Source organism: Crocodylus porosus, unplaced genomic scaffold (assembly GCF_001723895.1).
Source record: "Crocodylus porosus isolate Cpor-Errol unplaced genomic scaffold, CroPor_comp1, whole genome shotgun sequence".
Classification (NCBI taxonomy): Eukaryota; Metazoa; Chordata; order Crocodylia; family Crocodylidae; genus Crocodylus; species Crocodylus porosus.
The window spans coordinates 43,961,943-43,980,136 of NW_017728947.1; the positions used below are offsets into that span (position 1 = coordinate 43,961,943).

At 43.7% G+C, this 18,194-nt stretch overlaps 1 protein-coding gene across 6 annotated transcripts in view; it reads right to left on the reverse strand.

Moving 5' to 3' along the window:
- The window catches only part of MYBPC3 (myosin binding protein C, cardiac), a 102,986-nt gene that overhangs the window by 68,579 nt on the left and 16,213 nt on the right, over nt 1-18,194 (reverse strand). For 4 of the 6 annotated variants that reach the window (XM_019552249.1, XM_019552248.1, XM_019552247.1 and 1 more), the window contains exons 2-8: nt 14,180-14,446; nt 12,155-12,274; nt 11,795-11,881; nt 11,498-11,646; nt 9,937-10,054; nt 6,999-7,047; nt 4,466-4,510 (exon numbers count right to left, since the gene is read on the reverse strand). In XM_019552249.1, coding sequence (XP_019407794.1) covers nt 4,466-4,510; nt 6,999-7,047; nt 9,937-10,054; nt 11,498-11,646; nt 11,795-11,881; nt 12,155-12,274; nt 14,180-14,446 — 835 coding nt within the window. The remainder of the gene's footprint in view (nt 1-4,465; nt 4,511-6,998; nt 7,048-9,936; nt 10,055-11,497; nt 11,647-11,794; nt 11,882-12,154; nt 12,275-14,179; nt 14,447-18,194) is intronic. The other 2 variants (XM_019552252.1, XM_019552251.1) reach the window with 1 other exon arrangement.

Genomic DNA, 18,194 nt, shown 5'->3' on the forward strand with positions numbered 1-18,194 from the left:
GAGGAGGCTAGATGAACACCTCATTTGACCCCAGTACTCTTTCCTGCCATGGCAGGGGGTTGGACTAGATGATCTACTCAGGTCCCTTCCAACCCTAGAAACTATGAAACTATGAAACAGTTTATGGAACAGTGGAGCTAATTACTGCATAGTAAGTGTCACCGTCTGTGCATGCTGACCCTTACTGTACAGTAATTCCTTTACTTGGCAATTAATTTGTTACCTGCAAATGCAAGTAGCAAATTAACTGCTGAGTAATTACTGTACAGTATGGGATGTGTAGATGGCTGACTGGGAGCAAATTTGCTCCTGGTCAGCTGGGCAGCAGTGGACATGAGATTGCTCCCTGTTCCTGGGAGCTGTCTGCTGCTGGGATGGGCTCTGCCACTGGAGCCTGGGTGGGGACAATGTCCCCCTGACCCAGCAGCAGGGTGCTCCCAGCCCCTGTTCCACAATCATGATCACTGAGTGGGGGCTGGGAACAAGCTCCTACCCCGACTCTGCATGGGGAGAGTTCCCGTCCCGGCCTGGAGCTGGCCGCGACCTGCCCCTGACTGGGACAGTTCCTGAACAGCCCCAGGCTGCACAAAGAAGTCTGTACATGCAACCTGGAGATGGATGGGGACTGCTCCGTTTCAGTGGATGGGGCAGGGAGCTAGGGCCTGCCCCTCCCCTGCAGCTCTTTCTAAGCCTCTGACTGGGGAGCTGGGGCTGGGAGCTCCCTGCTGGTAGAGCAGAAGCTCCCAGAGGCAGGGAGTAATCTCCCAGCCCCTGGTAGGCCCTGTGCTCTTTGCCCTGTGCCACAGTAAATTAAAGTAAATGCAGCCTGCAGTATTTTCAGATGGAGACATGTCCAGTATTTTCTTGTGATTAAGAAAATGCCATTTTTAGTTTAATAAAATTTCAACTACGTTTCATAAAAATTCAGCTCAAATTTAGTTGCTGTCTACCACAGCATTGTGAGAACCCTCCTGAACTATCTCCTTCCACTTTCTGAACAGCTCCTCTTAGAATCTCAGTGTAGGTTTAGGGCATCAAGAGGTACAACTAATAGGATCTTCACAGCTCACCAGCTGCAGGAAAAGTGCCAAGAACGACACAAACCTCTCTACATGGCCTTCTTTGACTTCATGAAAGTCTTTGACTCTATCAGCAGAGAAGAACTGTAGAAGATCCTTCTGAAGTATAGGTGTCCACTGAAATTCATCACCATTTTCTGCCTGCTCCTTGTATGTTAGCGGTGATTCTCAGTAACAGATCTATCACAGATCCTTTTGAGGTTAAGATGGGAGATAAGCAAGACTGCTTCACCACTCCAAAATTCTTCTTGATATTCCTTACCATGATGCTACATCTTACCACCAACAGGCTTCCAGTTGGAATAAAACTAAACTAGTATATGGGTAGTAAGCTGTTTAATCTCAGCAAGCCAAAACCAAGACCACCCTGACTTCAGTCATCGAGCTCCAGTATGCTGTAGTATGCTGTAGTGCATGTTAACTCAGAAGCAGACCTTCAGGCAATCATCAATGTTTTTACCAAGGTGTACAAGAAAATTGGACTGATGCTTAACATTCAGAAGACTAAGACCCCCAATCAGCAAGCTCTTAATGAGCAGTCCCCAGCTCTGGTAATTCAGATTCACAGTGAGACTCTCGAGAATATTATTTCCTGTACCTCAGAAGCCATGTCTCACAGAAATCCAATATCATTGCAACTGTGCAAGTGCAGCCTTCGTATGCCTAAGGAAATGGGTGTCTGAACATTGCAATATCATATCCAAAACAGAGCTAATCATTTATTAAGCACTTGTGATTCCAACTTTACTGTACAGAGCTGAGACATGAACAATAGGCCTGTGTGAAGTGGCTAGTATTTGCAGATTTAGCTGATTTGGGGGACAGTGATTCAATTCGGTGATTCAAATCACTGTCCTGAATCTATTCGGCTGATTGAATCTCTGAATCACCCAAGCCCATCCCCCACCTGCTCTGCCAGCCTGGCAATGGCTGCCCTGCCTGCCCCAGCTCCCAGCACTTTGAAAAGAAACAGTCCTGACTCACCGGGTGCTACTGGGCGGGGGGGAGGCGGGATCCCTGCTGCCCCCCACTGCCCCATGCTGGGTGGGAGGATCTGTGTGAGCCCCCCTGACCCTCCCACCTGCTGTCCCAGCCCTACCATGGCTGCCCTGCCCACCCTAGCTCCAGCCCTTTAGGAAAAAAATACCAAAACCCCTCAAACTCACTGGTTCCTGCCTGGAGGGGTCAATCCCTGCTGCCCCCACTGCCCCATGCCACATTTGGGGCTCTTCACGAGCCCCCAGAGACCTGAGGCAGCTGCAGGAGCCAGTGAGTTCAGGGTTTTTTTTTCTTAAAGGGCCGGAGCTGGGATGGGTGGGGCAGCCATGGGGGAGGCTGGGACAGTGGGGGGGTTGGGAGGCTTATGCAGACCCCCCACATGGCATGGGGCAGTGGGGGGGCAACAGGAATTGCCCCCCTGCCTAGCAGCACTCGGTGAGTGAGGGCTTTTCTTTAAAGCACCAGGAGTTGGGGTGGGCAGGGGGGCTGGGGGAGCAGGAAGGGGATGGGGCTTGGCAGGGGTCTCCCCACCCCCTACTTACCAGCTCCAAGTCTGGCTCCAGCTCCCTGTTGCAGCAGGTGGGGACTGCCCAAATCAAAGCTCTCTGAATCTTTTCTGAAAATTTGGAGAGTTTCAAATTGATACAGACCTTTTTACTGGTCCCCTGATTTGGCCACTGAATCAGGCCAAATCTCCTCCAAATTCAATAAGCACCTGAAGCTTCACACAGCCCTAATGAACAACATACAAGAGACACCTCAAGTTACTGGAGAAGTACCATCAACACTGCTGGTGGAAGATTCTTTGAATCCAGTGGGAAGACAGATGCACCAATATTAACATTCTCACACAAGAAAACACCATGAGCATCGAGGCAATGATCATCCAAAATCAACTTCATTGGGCTAGCCATGTCATCTGGATGTCTGACTCTAGACTCTAGAGTCTATAGAAGCAAGTATATTCTCCCAGCTCAGTCAAGGCATACATTCAAGAGGAGGGCAGAGAAAGTGCTCTAAGGGCATCCTCATGGGAGACTATTGCCCAGGACTGCCCCAAATGGAGGAAAGATCTCAGTACTTTGAAACCTTATGATGACAACAGGAGACTGTTGTGTGTTTGGTGGCTAGGGGCCTGGGTGCTGAACTGCCAGCTGAAAGGTTGTGAGCCCAAGGATCAGTGTGGGCATCTCAACTTCAGCTTGAAAGAGCAGCTCTTGTGGGTTTGGGAACTTTTAGTTACCTTCTGAGGTTTCTGGTATGTCATGACTGAAATAAGAATCCAGAGCTACGCACCCCAGATGGAAATGCACTTGAGTTGCATCAGAGTCTGTTGATCTCAGATAGGTCTTGTCAGCCATCTTTGGACCCACCGATAAGATAATCAAGGAAGACAATCACCCTCAACTGTGAGAGATTGCTGAAGAAGAGTTGCTTCCAAAATACAGCTCTTCAAGTTAATTTTCTCTGTATGGTGCTTGGATGCTAATACATTGATGGGCACATTCACAGGGAGAAGAAATTTCTCTACTTTCAGAACAATTTCAGTGGCAGCAGACTTCTGTCATGAAACAATGACACTACTATGATGCCAGATTTCAGCAGAGCAGGGTCAGATATTGAAGTAGTCAGCATCTACTATGGTGCCAGATTCTGTGAAGAATTGAATATCTTGTAGATCCCAATGTCATACTTATAGTAGTTGCTCTTTAAGCCTCAGTACCCAAAGTGATCAGTTTTTTTGAAAATCTAGTTCTTTGTTTTGAAAATCTGGCTCCATGTTTATGTGCCTAAATGAAAGTAAGCTTTTTGGCAAATCTAGCATCTCTTGTGGTTGACTCAGTAAGTTTTTAACTTTTAACTTTTGAAATGTTTTAAAGTATTATACAGCTCCCAGAGTTCCTGTTTTAGAAATATTTGAAGCATTAGGATCACAGAAAAATATGATAGGACATAGAGTGACACCCCAATCATAAGCATGGCAGATATTCATAGCCAAGCAAGCATTCTGTGTGTTGGAACATAGTGAGCAGCATGGCAGTTATAATGTGCAAGGTAAAAGGAGAAACATGCATTCAGTTTGTGATTGCATTTTTGATGGTCACAATTCTAAGAGAATACTACTTGCCCAGCATGAGCCCTTCCTGTAAATAAATCTGCCTCTCACTGAAGCTTCAAAATACTCTTTCACTGTTTTATACTTGTTTTACATACTTGTATGTTTTCTAGTCACAGGTAGAAATTCAGTATTATAATTAATTATTCATTTTTGTAAAGAATTTTAAGTTCAAAATCAAATTTGCAATTGTTTCTAGTTTTTTCACTGGTCAGAGAGAGACAGTTTACTGTGAGGCTTGGGTGTGATTGCTGATATGATATTTGGCTACCTGAGGAAGGCTGCAGACATCCGTCTCCCTCCTCCTGCCAGGCTCCTGAGTTAGTCACAAACACAGAGCTTTAGATGGACACATTTCAGTTAAATTATTTTCTGCCTTCTTACAGCATAGCATAAGCTTCTTAAACTCCAGACTCCACTGTCAAGAATAGAGTGGTTTCAGAAGTGCTGAGATTCCAGGGGGACTTTTCTCATTTTAATTAGAGAGTTACTACTTCATACTCCACGTAGCTATATGGCATTATCAGTCGTTTTAACCTTTCATTACTTTCACAGTTTGACAAGAGACTGAATACAAGTATTTGTTTGGCTAAATAGATTAAGTTCTGAAGAGACAAATTCATTTAAAAAATCCTACGAAATCTAGTGGGCAAGGCAATCTTTACTTTTAATTGAATTGCAGTCAAACTACAAAATATTAATTAGTGTTATACAGACTGTTTATGTCTTGCTCTCTGCTGGACAGTATAAAGGCATTAAACAGAATTCCGGTGTACTTCTCCAAAAACAGACTTCCTAATGCAATCTAGAAAAGGAAGGAAGTGTCTTAGTTCTCATCGTGAACTCAGTGGGCGCTTATGTATGTGACATGGGTGCGTCTATACGTGCGCTTTACTGCAGAGTTGACCAGTTAGCTCTGCAATAAAGCATCACCATCTACACGTGTGCTCCTTTTGGGGTGCAATAAATTAATTAACTCCAATGTAGTATAGTACCGACTGGGACAAGTACTATCCTATGGCAGAGTTATTTAGTGCACCTAAATGCATGTGTAGTCACTGGGGCTGGCTGGGGCATGAAGGTGTTATAGTGTGTGCAGTACTGTACGTAGGCTCCTGGCAGCCCCGGGTGAACTTTTTGTATTGGGCCCCCCCTTCACCAGAGATAATGATAATGATATGATAATGATAATCAGACAACGGAAAAAAAGTTTACCATTTTCAGGCCCCCTTTCTGTCTGGGCCCTAGCCAGCTGCCTGGTTTGTCCATGCTGGTGTCTGGCTCTGAGTGTGTGGGCTGCCTGCTGGCTAGCTCTGCACTGTAGCACCCTTGTGGCCCAGCCAGCCCCTCTGCAGCACACCGAGCTGGGGTGGAGTAGCTCTGGGTGGCAGGCTGACCTCCCAGGCGTTCTCCCAGCCAAGGCTGCTCTGCCCTGGCTCAATGAGCTGCAGTCCTGGGTACACGTGTAAATGCTGCACCTGGGAGCAATAAACTCCAGTGTGAACTGTGCTGGATGTACCCAGTGACAGGAAAGGTAAATACATTGACTTGTTTTGAGAGGCTGTCTGTGACAGGAAGGAATTTTATTTCCTTTGTCTTGACCTCAAAAATCTATGAAACCAAATATTTGTAAGATTTTTTGCCATCATTGCCCTCATACTGGACAACTCCAAAGTTGTTCCTTTACTGTGCTAACTCGGAGAGAAATTCAACCCTGAAGAAAGGGCAATAAAGGCTTGGCAATAGTGAATTTCAGTGAAGTTGGAAATTCCCTACATCGCAACAGAACTGACAGTTGCTCACACCCTGGATTCCATGATTACTATTATAGATAAATTCCACAAGCCTTTTTTTTTTCCTTGTGAAGGAGTGGAATGTAAAAACAATCTCATATAAAAATAGCGCTTATGTGGAAAAGCATAGACAGGTGACTGTGCTGGGTCTTCTCCTGCATTAAGGAAATTGGTTTCAGGTGCAGATTAGTGCTAGAGTGGTAAACTTCACTGTAGCTATGGGTAGCACCAGGATTATTCTAAGATTCCTAAAGAAACAAGCTATATTATTCTGGATGGCTGTCTATAATTATTGCTAGCAGTCAGGATGGAGTTTTTATTCACAATTTTGGAGAGAGGAGAGGAAACCTCTGATTTATACAAAAGGAGAATGAGTATTCCATGATGAGTGAAGTTGCATGTTACTACTGACTACCTTTTACCAAAAATCTGTAATGGCTCTTTAAATTAAACTTTAATAACTTTATCAATAAAGGCTCTGGCTCAACTGAGACCTTATTTTAAACTTGGGAAAAGTGGCCATTTTTCAAAACCGATGCAATGTCCTATAACTCTGAGGTGTATTCATTTGATCATTCATACATATTCAAAGTCTCAGTGTCTCCATGTCAGTTAATAAACTTACAAAACAGGTATACAATGAAATCAAATTAAGTATATTATTATTATTAACTAAATGCTGTTTTTAACATTTATGCCGAAACTTCAGATCCTGTCTAGTGACTGTGTCTTAAAACCCATGTGAATTCTCAAATAGGTCCATACCATGGCAGGGAGTAACACAGAATCATCAGCTTAAATATTAGTCTGCATCTGAAATGCTCTTTCCATACTCTGGGAAAAAGATATCACCTGTGTGTTAAATGATTGGAGACAGAGACAGTTGTAGTTAGGAGCCTAATCTCTCTTAGATGATCTCTAGAACTCAAGCTTGACATTTTAACTATAGAAATACTTATAAAGTATTCCTTACACAACGAATCTACGTGAGATCTTACTGCAGATACTTACACACGTCGGAAGGTCGTTCGAATATCCATATCTCCAGCTGCTGGTGTTTCTAGTATGGCATGCAGAGGAAAAGGGGAGCAGGAAGACAGTTCTAAGTGAGAGATGGTGGTTTTTCTTTTTAAGCCATTTTGGTTTCAAACATTTTTTTCAAACTTTTTTATTTTATCATTTCAGGCCAAATTTTAAAAGGTATTTACACAATTACCCGCATTGAATTTACCCTACATACCTTCAAAAATATGCCCTAGTGACTGGAACCCAATGGTTAATACAAGGGGTTCTGAATTCTATCTCGGGGTGGGAAATTCATCTTAATTTCTTGATGCTTCAATTACCTGTCTCTAAAATTTGGCTGGAATACTGACCTCACAAAAGCATTGAAACCCTCAGTTAAAACCTGTTAAAGATGGGCCAAATTTGAATAACGTTAATAATATAATACCAGTAATTTTAATAATTTTATATAATAATTTAATAGATTTAATAAACTGTTATCCATCCTTTGGAGGCAAGAGATAAATTCCCTTGAATAGTAGAGGCATGCAGAGGGTCTAACTGGGAAGTTATATATTAAGAGAATGCTTACTTTCCCTTGTAAGACAGTGTGTGCTGCCAAACCACCACTCATAGAAAGTCTTTCCAGAGTTGCAACCTCTGCACTGTCCTGTGTCTTACAGCTAACCTGTGCAGCTTCAAGTGTCAACAGTCCTGATTCAATACATTTGTAGGCCATCTCTGCCCATGCAGCTCTTCAGAGTTTAAGCTGTTGTTATCCTTTAGCACAGGCGTGTCAAACAAACAGCCCACCAGCTGGGTCGAGCCTGCAAAGGTGGCTCATCTGGCACACAGGGCATCTTGTGGGATGCAGCACCCACCTCCATGGACCAGATCTGGCCTGAGGGCTTGTTGTTCCAGCATGTGGCACCTAGGAAGTTAATGCCATTTGTTTGTTTGCCCCATTACCCATCAAGGTTGCCAGTACAGAAATAGAGGGGGTAGCAGCGATGTTAACTCCGTGGGTTCTGAAGCTGGGCTGAAACAGTGGTTTGGGCAGCTGTGGGGATTACCACCACTGCTTGCAGGTCCTGTGGCTCATGGGAAGCCCTGCCAACTTGATCCAGCCTGCAGGAAACCCTGCAGTCCAGATTCAGTTCATGGGGCTTTAGCAGAATACCTAACAAGCTTGACACCCCTACTCTAGCAGAAAAGAGGAGTTATGGTTGATGCTGTTTGCACTGTTTTAGCAAAATTCTTGGTAATTTATTTGACAGTAAATATAAATTGATAGATAAATGTATTTCCTTTAATCACTGGTAAGCTTTTACAATGCACCTGTTTTCAGGGCAACACATTAGTGCTTAGCATAAACACCTTATAAAGTTAGGCAGCTAATCTTCTGGCAATTTTATAGTTCCAGAAGCTTCTGCAGGGCTTAAATTTGACAGGAGGAAAGGAAGTGATAGGAGTATCAATCTTCTGAATTTTTCTAGTTTATTCTCAGCATTTTTTTCTAATTTTACTGATTTAAATGCTCATGAAAATATGAGATTGAGGTCAGGATAAAGCCAAAGATAATGTAGAATAATCTTCCCCTGATCTCTTTATGTTGATCTTTCAATGCACCTCACTTCTGGTTTGAATTACACTGTACTGTTCATTCCTCAGCCTGCAGCCCTGCCATTACATATCTATTCTAATCTGTAGCATTTTTACTGTCTTAGGCTGGGTTCAGACATTACACTTAACATGCATTAAATGAGCAGAAAGTGATTTAAAGCCATAACAGAACAGATGTTCATGGCTCTTAAAGCACTTTAAAAATGGCAGATCATACTCCAAGGTAACCCTTGGTGGATGTGCTATCAGACTAAAGTGCTTTAGGTTAGAGCACTTTTTTGAATACAGATGCCACATCCATCATGTGTTAAGCTAGGTGGCATTTGCCAGCATCCCAGAGGCCCCTTGCTCACCTCTGGCAGAGCTTGCCTGTTCTGCCTGTGCCAAGCTGGCCCCACCCCCTCAGCTGTCACTTACCTGTCACAGCTTCTGATCCCAGTGAACCATGAGACACAGCCTGGCTGCGGGAGAGTGGGGGGAAAGCTGGGAAGGGGGTTTCTGTCCCTGTAGCTGCCCCGGCCCCATGGTGCACCACAGTCCAGCCAGAGGGGCTCCTTTCCCCCAGCTGCAACAAGCAGCAGTAGCACAAGTTTCCTACACTGCTTTTCACCATGCCAGGAACTCTGAAGGCAGTGGGAGGTGGGGTGTGGTGGAAAAGGAGACCCTGCTTTGGTGTGGGCCCAGCCTTGCCCCCACCAGAACCTAACCTGGGAAATTGTGGGGAGGAGGCTACACAGCAGGGGGCTCCTTTCCCACCCACCCCCCTCCCAGAGTGCAAAAAGTCATGCAGGGAACTTGTGTTGCCGTTGCTGGCTCAGTTGGGGGAAGGGAGCCTCCCTACCATGAGGCTCCCCCACAACTTGCTGGTTGAGGTCTGAGGGGGGCTCCCTTCTCCCCTGCCACATGGGCCCCCTTCTCCCACACCCACTGCTGACAGTCCCCACCAGTGGGGGGGGGGTGGGGAACACTCCTGGGAAGCATGCAGGAGTGCCTCCTGCCTGCTGGCCTTGCCCAGTACAAACAGGCACTGAGCTCTGCCCCTACCTCACCGAACAGTGCATGTCTGTTCAGTTGGAACACACTCTAACTTGTAGCACTTTAAGTAAAGTGCAATAGAGAGCTTTCTGCCAGGGGCTTTTTGAATATCTGTATTTCGTCTTGGGCTCACACAGCTCTGCCAGTATCTGAAACATACACCCTCTGCTGGTGGCTGCTCTATGTAAAGGAAAAAGGTTTCTCTGTATAGAGCAAAGAAGAGTGGGGCCAAAACCTAGTTTAGCAAGGTATTTAAAAAGTTACAGTGCTGAAAATATTGGCTTACCATTGACAATAAGGTTGAAGTTACAGCTATCAAACTTGTCCTTAGTAGACACCTCACATCTGTAGCCCCCTGCATATGTCATTTTTGCATCAATTATTTGCATTTCAAAAACATAAACCTGGAAAAACAGACCAACCCACAAAAAGAAATTAGAAAAATAAAGGATAAAAGGATGTTCGCAGACATAACTCCCGCCCCCCCAAACAAACAAAAAACTGGTGCTTTACTTTAAACTTGGTGCATTCCCATGCTGAGCCCCACACATGCCAAAAAGTGGCAGCGCATTACTTCAACCCAGCTCACCTGACATCTGTAGAGATTGGGCACTTTAGTAGGGCTTTTTTGGCACTTTTATTTAATAGCTGACTGAATCAGCTGATGTGCCCGATCTTTACAGACGCTGCAAAGCTGAGTGGAAGTATTGTGTTGCTGCTTCCAGTAAAGTGCAGGGCTTTTTGTTTTTGTTTATAATGTCTGCAAGCAACCAAAGAGATATATAGATATAATACAAATATAGCAAACTAGAACATGAGTGATAGATAAAAAGTGAAACATAATATAATTCTCCATCCACTGAAAAATCAGTTTATCTCCAGAATATGCAACTCTGACCTTCTCTAACGCCAGGCTAGATTGTTGCCAGAAAGCTTACTTTTCTCAGATCAAAGTAAAATGGCTGAAGGACATTATCAGTACACATTTTCTAGGGGATGACATGTTGGTAGCAGTAAATTCTGCTGTTCTAACTGGCAGCTTACATACAGCAACACAGTCATCAGATGCAGTAACTGCATGAGTAGCTTCAACAGGAACAGAACCTCCATCTCCAGAAAATATATGTCTATTAATTTATATACAGACATGTCTATTATATTGCATCCAGTAGAGAGCAGTATTGATGCACACACATAAATGAATATATTTTAAAACTAGGTTAGGACATTCCCCTTAGAGAGGAAGAAACTACGGGCTTCTTTGTGTTACAACTATCTGTTTATTTTTGGGCAAGAGATCACACAGTACAGACTAATTTTACTGTAAAAATGGACTTTTTGTGTTTTGTGATAGTTACTTTGTTTCCATGCCTAAACCAATTTCCATTCTAATGGGTGGTTGTCTAAACATTTCTATAATGATAATTACACAAGAACACAGAAATTACCATATTAGATTGGCCATAAGGGTCAGTTTAATTTAATATCCTATTGCAAACAACAGCTAATATGAAGTACTTGAGAAGAAGGTATAAGGAACCTGGCAGTAGGCAGTTATGAAATAAGCTGCCTACAAGAAATTTTTATTCCTAACACCCATTAGTTAAAATGTAGTTTATATGCTGAAGCATGATAGTTTATACCCTTTTTAAAAAAATCATGTTTTTTAATCATCATTATTATTATTATCAGTCTGGGCGTTATTCACTGCTACCATTATAACATATTTAGTTGACTAAGTCTTTATCTTTCAAATCCTTTATCGTTTCCTCATGGGCACGAAGAGTGATGGTATTTGTTTATTGCCTCTGTTTTGTCTAAGTCCTCAGGATGTATGCTGGTTGTACCTTGTTGTTTCTATCATAGTGGTCATGAAGCTGGAGATGGGTCCCCACTTTGTTTCCCAGATCCATCCATTTTCCTTTGAACCATTTTACTGATGGCTTCTTCAGTAGGCTGGCACCTGCCACAATGGCAGTAAATGTGATGTTTCCACCTACAAAGAAGGGTTTTAAGATGAGGCTCTAAGTGATGTTTAGTATTTCTGTAACAGCACTGCTATTATATGATATGTGACAAGATAAATATAGATTCACATAGTAGGTGCAGTTTACAATATTAGTTGGGTCAGACCATGTACTTACCAACAGACACTTCTCCATCTTGAGGCCGGGTCACAAAGAGCCCAATAGGATCCAGAGGTAGTTCTGGCTGAATTTCACTAGTTGGAACTGAAATAAAAATGTGATATTATTAACTATTGCTTTCCACTTTTGCCTCTCTCCTAACCTGTGCAGAGAATCCTTTACATTGGTTCAGTGTTTCTCACATCATTCTTCTCCACTCAGACATTTTCTGTTTCCTTGAGGCTTCTTTTCCCACTTCAGTGAGGTCTATCACTTGTTCAGCTACTGTTCCCTATACCATGGCTGTTGGGATAACCTGTTCCTATTCTTTCTTTCAGTGCATGAACTAAGGTTCGCCCCACCATCAGTTCGTTTTACCTGATTTCTGGATGCTGTCTGTTGGTGGTGGAGGTGAACCTGTAACAGCTGGAGCAGACTCTGCGTCTAAGACAGCTGAGGCAGAAGAAGCTTCAGTAGGAAGGACTGCTTCAGACTTTTCTGGAAAGAAAGGCAAAGCAAGGTTAGAGAAAGCCCTGTTATTATTGGCTATACCTGAGAAAGTTATACCTTCCAATACTGAACATTAAGAAATGCACAGGGATCAGCTATTTTCTTGTACAGCTTAAAAAGGGACTTCTCTGTCATTCTACTCTACTTGTAACACTGCAGGAGCAGGCATCCCTTCGTATCTTAAGCATGGAACTCTGCTGATCAAAGAGCTGGTATCTGACATTTTAAACAACAGTTTTGACAGGAAGAATTTTACAGATAATTTGTTTAATGCTTTTCTATCCTTTGTCTTCTGTGGTGTAAGTAAAAGTTAGGATGAAAAACACAATTTTGTTTGATATGATCTTTGATAAACAATTAGCCTGTGCCTAAGATTTTTTTTAACTTATTTACGTAATATTTATACTTAGCTTAGAATGTATCTGATTCTTTCTCAGACCTAAGGAAAGGCATTTTGTGCCCAAAAGCTTGCCTAGCATCTCTCCCAACTATACAGTTGATCTAATAAAAGGTATGACCAAAAATCCCTTGATTCTTGCATATTCCCTGGACCATCATGGCTACAAGAACACTTCTACCCTACTGCTTCTGTGTCTTTGTTATTTGTAAGCATGGCTGCTATAACAAGCTCTACCTGGGACTGACTTCAGATACCATCAGAAAACGTTAGCTGGTTAATACACAGCTGTTCACTTCCCAAGTGAGGAAGTCAGCAAGATCACATTACAGATCTCTGGCTGCTGGTAAGGTGCAAGATGAAATTTAGTTATTATCTACAGAGGCCTAAGTAGCGTAAAACCAGTCATCCACTCTGTTTTTATCTGGAACAGGTTATCTCTACAGAGAAGGCACACTGCTAAAAATGCCTAAAAGTGTCTTTAAGACTGTCAGAAGACCTCACAAAGGCCACGTTACTGTTAGCAAAATGAACAGTGGTAGGAGAAAAAATCTGGTCTGAGCTAAGGCCTTGCAACAGTGTGGACAGAGAAGGAGGTACAGATTTTGACAGAGATTTGTGAACTTGGGGTAAAGGAGAGGGGTGAGGAAAGTTCAAAATGCATTTAGAATCACTGATCTTAGTTTATTTTCACTGCTTTCCCCATCTATCCTATTAAAGTATTGTTGTAATAAGATGTCACAGGATATTAGCTGCCTATATCTGAGAGATTTTTCCACTTCCAGTCTAAGCTAGTGTCATGCACCCAGATACACTGGTGACACAGAAATGCCTATGATAATATGTAAATTACTCACTGTTCCTGCAGAGTTCCTCTTGAAGCCTGAGCCTTTAGCCAGTGGCTTGCAGGCTAATTAAAGGGAACACATTAACTTCTTTTATCTATATCTACAACACATTTGAAATAACTTGTTAACTCTTAGAGATTTTATAAAAGTTTTGCTATATTTCCTGTTTCTTAAAACTCCACATTCTGGAATCATGGGAGAATCTCAGTTTTTATTTAAATATTTCATTTCTAGCTTTCAGGGTTGCAGGAAAAACCTTGAAGATATGAACCATAAAAACTAAGGATGCATGTACATGAGCCCAGAGGCTGCTCCAATGCACTGTAATTACAGCAATTAATCGAGTCTGCTGGATCATGGTAATTACTGTGCTCCAGCGAGCCTCTGTGTCTTGTGTATCAGCATCCCCACACTTCAAAATGGCAGTGTAACTGCTCTAATTAAAGCATTCCCCTCTCCCCATCCCTGCAACTCCTGGAGCACGTGTAAAGACACCCTAAGAAACCAGACAGCAAATCAAAATAAAATAACACTTATTAATTTTAAAATCTCATGATTTTAAGTATCATTTTCATGGGCCTAGCTCATGATTTTTGAAGATATGGTTGGCAGTGCTAAGAAAATATAGTGATCTTAGAGGCACTGTACCTGGTTCTTTGACCTTGAGCTCAAATTTGACCTTGGAACTCCCTGCAATTACAGCATATGTCACATCATCATCTTTTTCAATGTTATTGATAGTCAATGAATGCTTGTTCCCCTCAGACTTGATGATATATTTCTTGCTTTCAGTAATTTCAGCACCAGCTCGCTGCCACTTCACCTTGATGCCAGCTTTTTCTGTCTCTGCCTCAAAGATAGCTGAACCTCCTGTTGTTGCCTCTGTTGTCTTTGGCTTCTTGGTAAACGCAGAAACTAAAAAGAGAGAAGGGAAGCATTTACTTCTGTTGTTGTCATTGTTAGAATCACGTTTTGTGGTTATGATAGCTCTCCGTGTCCTTACCTACTTCCTGTCAATTTCCACAGAAAAGTTTGGGAATATCAGACTTTTTACTGACTATTTGTCACTGAAGTATCAAATCTTTTCTACGCTATTATACATGGAGTGGCAGATTAAGCTGGAATGGTTTGAAGATGTTCCCAATTGCAGTACCCTGAGGAGGTCAGAAAAACTGTATCCTCCTCCTTCTCCAGTCAAACTAACATTGCTGCTATGATGATTCCCTAATTCTCTAATTCTTCTAATGCACTTACATATGAAGCTGTCCATTTTGATTTTCCATAGTTTCATTTAGATACAGGATTGATTTAGATCCTAGCTGTGTCTACACAAGATACTGAGTGTACAGTAGCCCAAGACTACTGCGCAGTAGCGTTGCATGGCAGAAAGCGTGATGTGACACTATTGTGCAATAGTCACAAGCTACTGTGCAGTAAGCATCACAAAAAAGCTGTTCCTCAGCACAACTGCACAGTAATTCCAGTTACTGCACAGTCATTTAGTACTTGTTTATACTTATTTATACAAGTTCTAAATGACTGTGCAGTAACATCTGCATGGTTAGCATCTTGTGTAGACATGGCCCCTGTTTTTTTTCATAATGTTGCTATTAAATTGATTGTACTGTGGGGGCATATATAAGTGTTACATTTAGATTGCCCTAACCAAACTCTGGGTGATCTAAATTGCTGGTTGTGCAAGCATTCACAGAGCTTAGGTAACCCCAGAAATGATGAACCAGATCTAAAGTTAGTTCTCGGCAGATAAGGGTTACCCTGGCCTAATGAGTGCTTACATGCATCCCCAGCACAGCCCCAGCACTAGGAAGTCCAGCCACTCTTCACAGCCGTGAGGCTGTGGAGTAGGGCTGTTTGAAATTTCACCGACAGTTTTGTTTCGATGCTGTTTCGACTCATTTTGAGCTTGAAACAGCAAAATTGAAATGAAACAGAGAATTTCGAAACAGCCTTGAAACAAAATGAGACGAGTTGAAACGTTTCGAAATTTTCGAAACGTTTCAAGTTTTGAACCTCAAGCTGGCCTTGCCTGCAGGGAAACAGAAACTAAAGTAAGGAGAGGGAGGGGGAAGGAGTACTCTCATTATTGACTGTGTAGCTGGCCAGTGCCTGTCATCCTTTCCTGAGGTCCCTTCCAATCCCAGTGCTCTCGGGGAGGGATGGAAAAACTGCATAAAAGGCTGCATTGTTTGAACTGCCCTGCTTTCTGCATTGGTGTCAGTTGAGTGAGGGCGCACCTTAACACACATAGTGTCACCCACCCATGTCATGAGTTTTTTGCCTGTCAGCAGCTAGAGTTGCAAGGCCCCAGAACCCAGACTTCCCCTGCACCTATCTCCTTGACAGCCAGCAGGCTGTGTGGCCACAGCAGGGCCTAGCAGGCCTGCAGTTTTCACTCGCCTGTGCCCCAAGACAGACACAGTCCCACAAGCACCCATGTCACAAGTTTTGCCTGTCAGCAGCCAGAGGTGCAGGGCCCCAGAACCCAGAAGCCCCTGCACCTATCTCCTTGAAAGCTGCCAGGCTTCATGGCCTCAGCAGGAGCTAGCATGCCTACAGTTTTCACCTTGCTGAGCCTTAACACACACACACAGTGTTACCCATGTCATGAGTTTTGCTTGTCACAGCTTGAGGTGCAGTTTCCCTGAAACCCATGCACCTATCTCCTTGAAACTTAGCAGGCTTCATGCCCTCAGAAGGGGCTACTGTTCCTGCAAGTTTCATCCAAATCAGGCTAGAAATGACAAAGTTATAGGTTGTTTTAAGCTTCCCAATTATAGCCTATGGGTGAAATATTGAAAGTGTTGAAACAGCGAAACTGTTTCAATTAAATGAAATGGAACAGCAGTTTTGAATCAAAACAAAATTTGAAACAAAATGGTGTTCTGTCGAAATGTCAAAACGCAAGTCAAAATGGAATGGTGCCATTTTGCACAGCCCTACTGTGGAATGTTTACCCCCTGACCAGGCTATTTTTACCCTCCTGACCTGCACACCTGCCAACCCCACCCAATGTCACCAGCTCTACCCAGACTTAATTACCTCCATCTACCTGCGCAAATGCTTACATGAGACAAAACCCAAGTCAGGTTTAGGCAGCTTAATTTCATTTTTTGATTCCTGTCTATGTAGTTATTAATGCACTGCATGATCAATTTGGGGGTGAAAGTCATTTTAAGCATAAATTTTCACAAGTGATGAAAGACCAGATCTACAATGGTACTGAAGTGCTTGACTCACTGGGTACCTACACATGTGCCGGGTGTCTGCTCCAATGCATGCTAATTAGCATACTCCAACAGTCTCCATGTCACATGTATTTAGTGCCCCCATGCTTCAAAATGGTGGTGGACACACTTAAAAGCTTATCAAACAAGGCTTAAAGCACCCCTGCTGCCATTTTGAAGCACAGGACGCTAAATATACATGATGCTTTGGGTGCTTTGATGGGAGCGGGTCTTAGAGTTACTCTAATTAAAGCCCCCTCCTTCCACTCTGGAGCATGTATAAAAGATACCCACTGATTTCAATGGGAACAATGCACTTAAAGAGATCTTAGGCATATACATACTTTTGAAAGCATGCACCTAAGCTCTTAGCTAGTAGTTATAACTGGTGGCTTTGAGGTGAAGTCTGGCAGGCACCAGTACTCAGTCTAATTACTATGCCATAATAATAGCTGAGTGAGCCATTTCTTTGATCTCAAAGGGCACATCTAGATGAGTGCACAACTGGTTTGAGATGCTGTAAGAGGTATGCTAAGAACTAAAAAATGTTCTGCATGCTGCATATTTGCAGTGCAGGCTCTGAATTTGATACCTGGATTCCCAGGTATCAACAAAAAAACCCCAAAAAACCCCACCTGGAAAAAAAAAAACACAAGGAATGGTCTTGTAGTGTTCCCTGAGGCAAGTGGATGCTGGGTCCTCCAGCAATGCTTTGGCATATGGCCAGAGCATCTCTATGGTGCTTCTGCTGCGCTAGCATGCTGCCTCAGTGTGTGGGGCAAACAGGAGCGGTGCAAGGCTGTGGCTTGGCGCCAGGTACTATCCTGAGTAAGCAGGGACCTGGGGTGGGGAGGCTGTGTAGTTCTGGTGGGCCATGTGGGTGGGTGTGTGGGGGGGATGTGGGGTGTGTGGAGAGTTGTGGGGTGTGGCAGGGATCTTGGCTATGTGGGCGGGTATGGGGTTTGTGGGCAATTTTGAGGGAGGGCCACCACATGCTCCACCCCGCTGCCCGTTGTGCTGGCAGCCTGGGTTCTGCAGTCTGTACTTGGAGAACAGGCCCAGTCCACCCTGACTGAGGCCACCCTGCTAGTGTGCACCTTTGGACAGGACAAGGAAGGCTCCTGACACCACATGCGGCTCCTGTCCAAAGGCATGTGTTGGCAGAGTGGAGCGGGCTGGGTCAGGCCAGGCCTGTTCTCCATGTGGCTCAGGAGGTGATGCTTGGCTGCAGGCCTATGGCCTAGCTGGCTGTTGCTACCAGCACTGGGGGCTGTGCACCACAGGGGGTGGGGGGAGGCATGTGGAGGCCCCCCATCAGATCCCTCCACAAACCCTACATCCCCCCTCACACCTACCCACACACTCCACACCACCCCCATGTTCACCCACAGCCCCCCCACCTACCGCTGCTGGTCTCC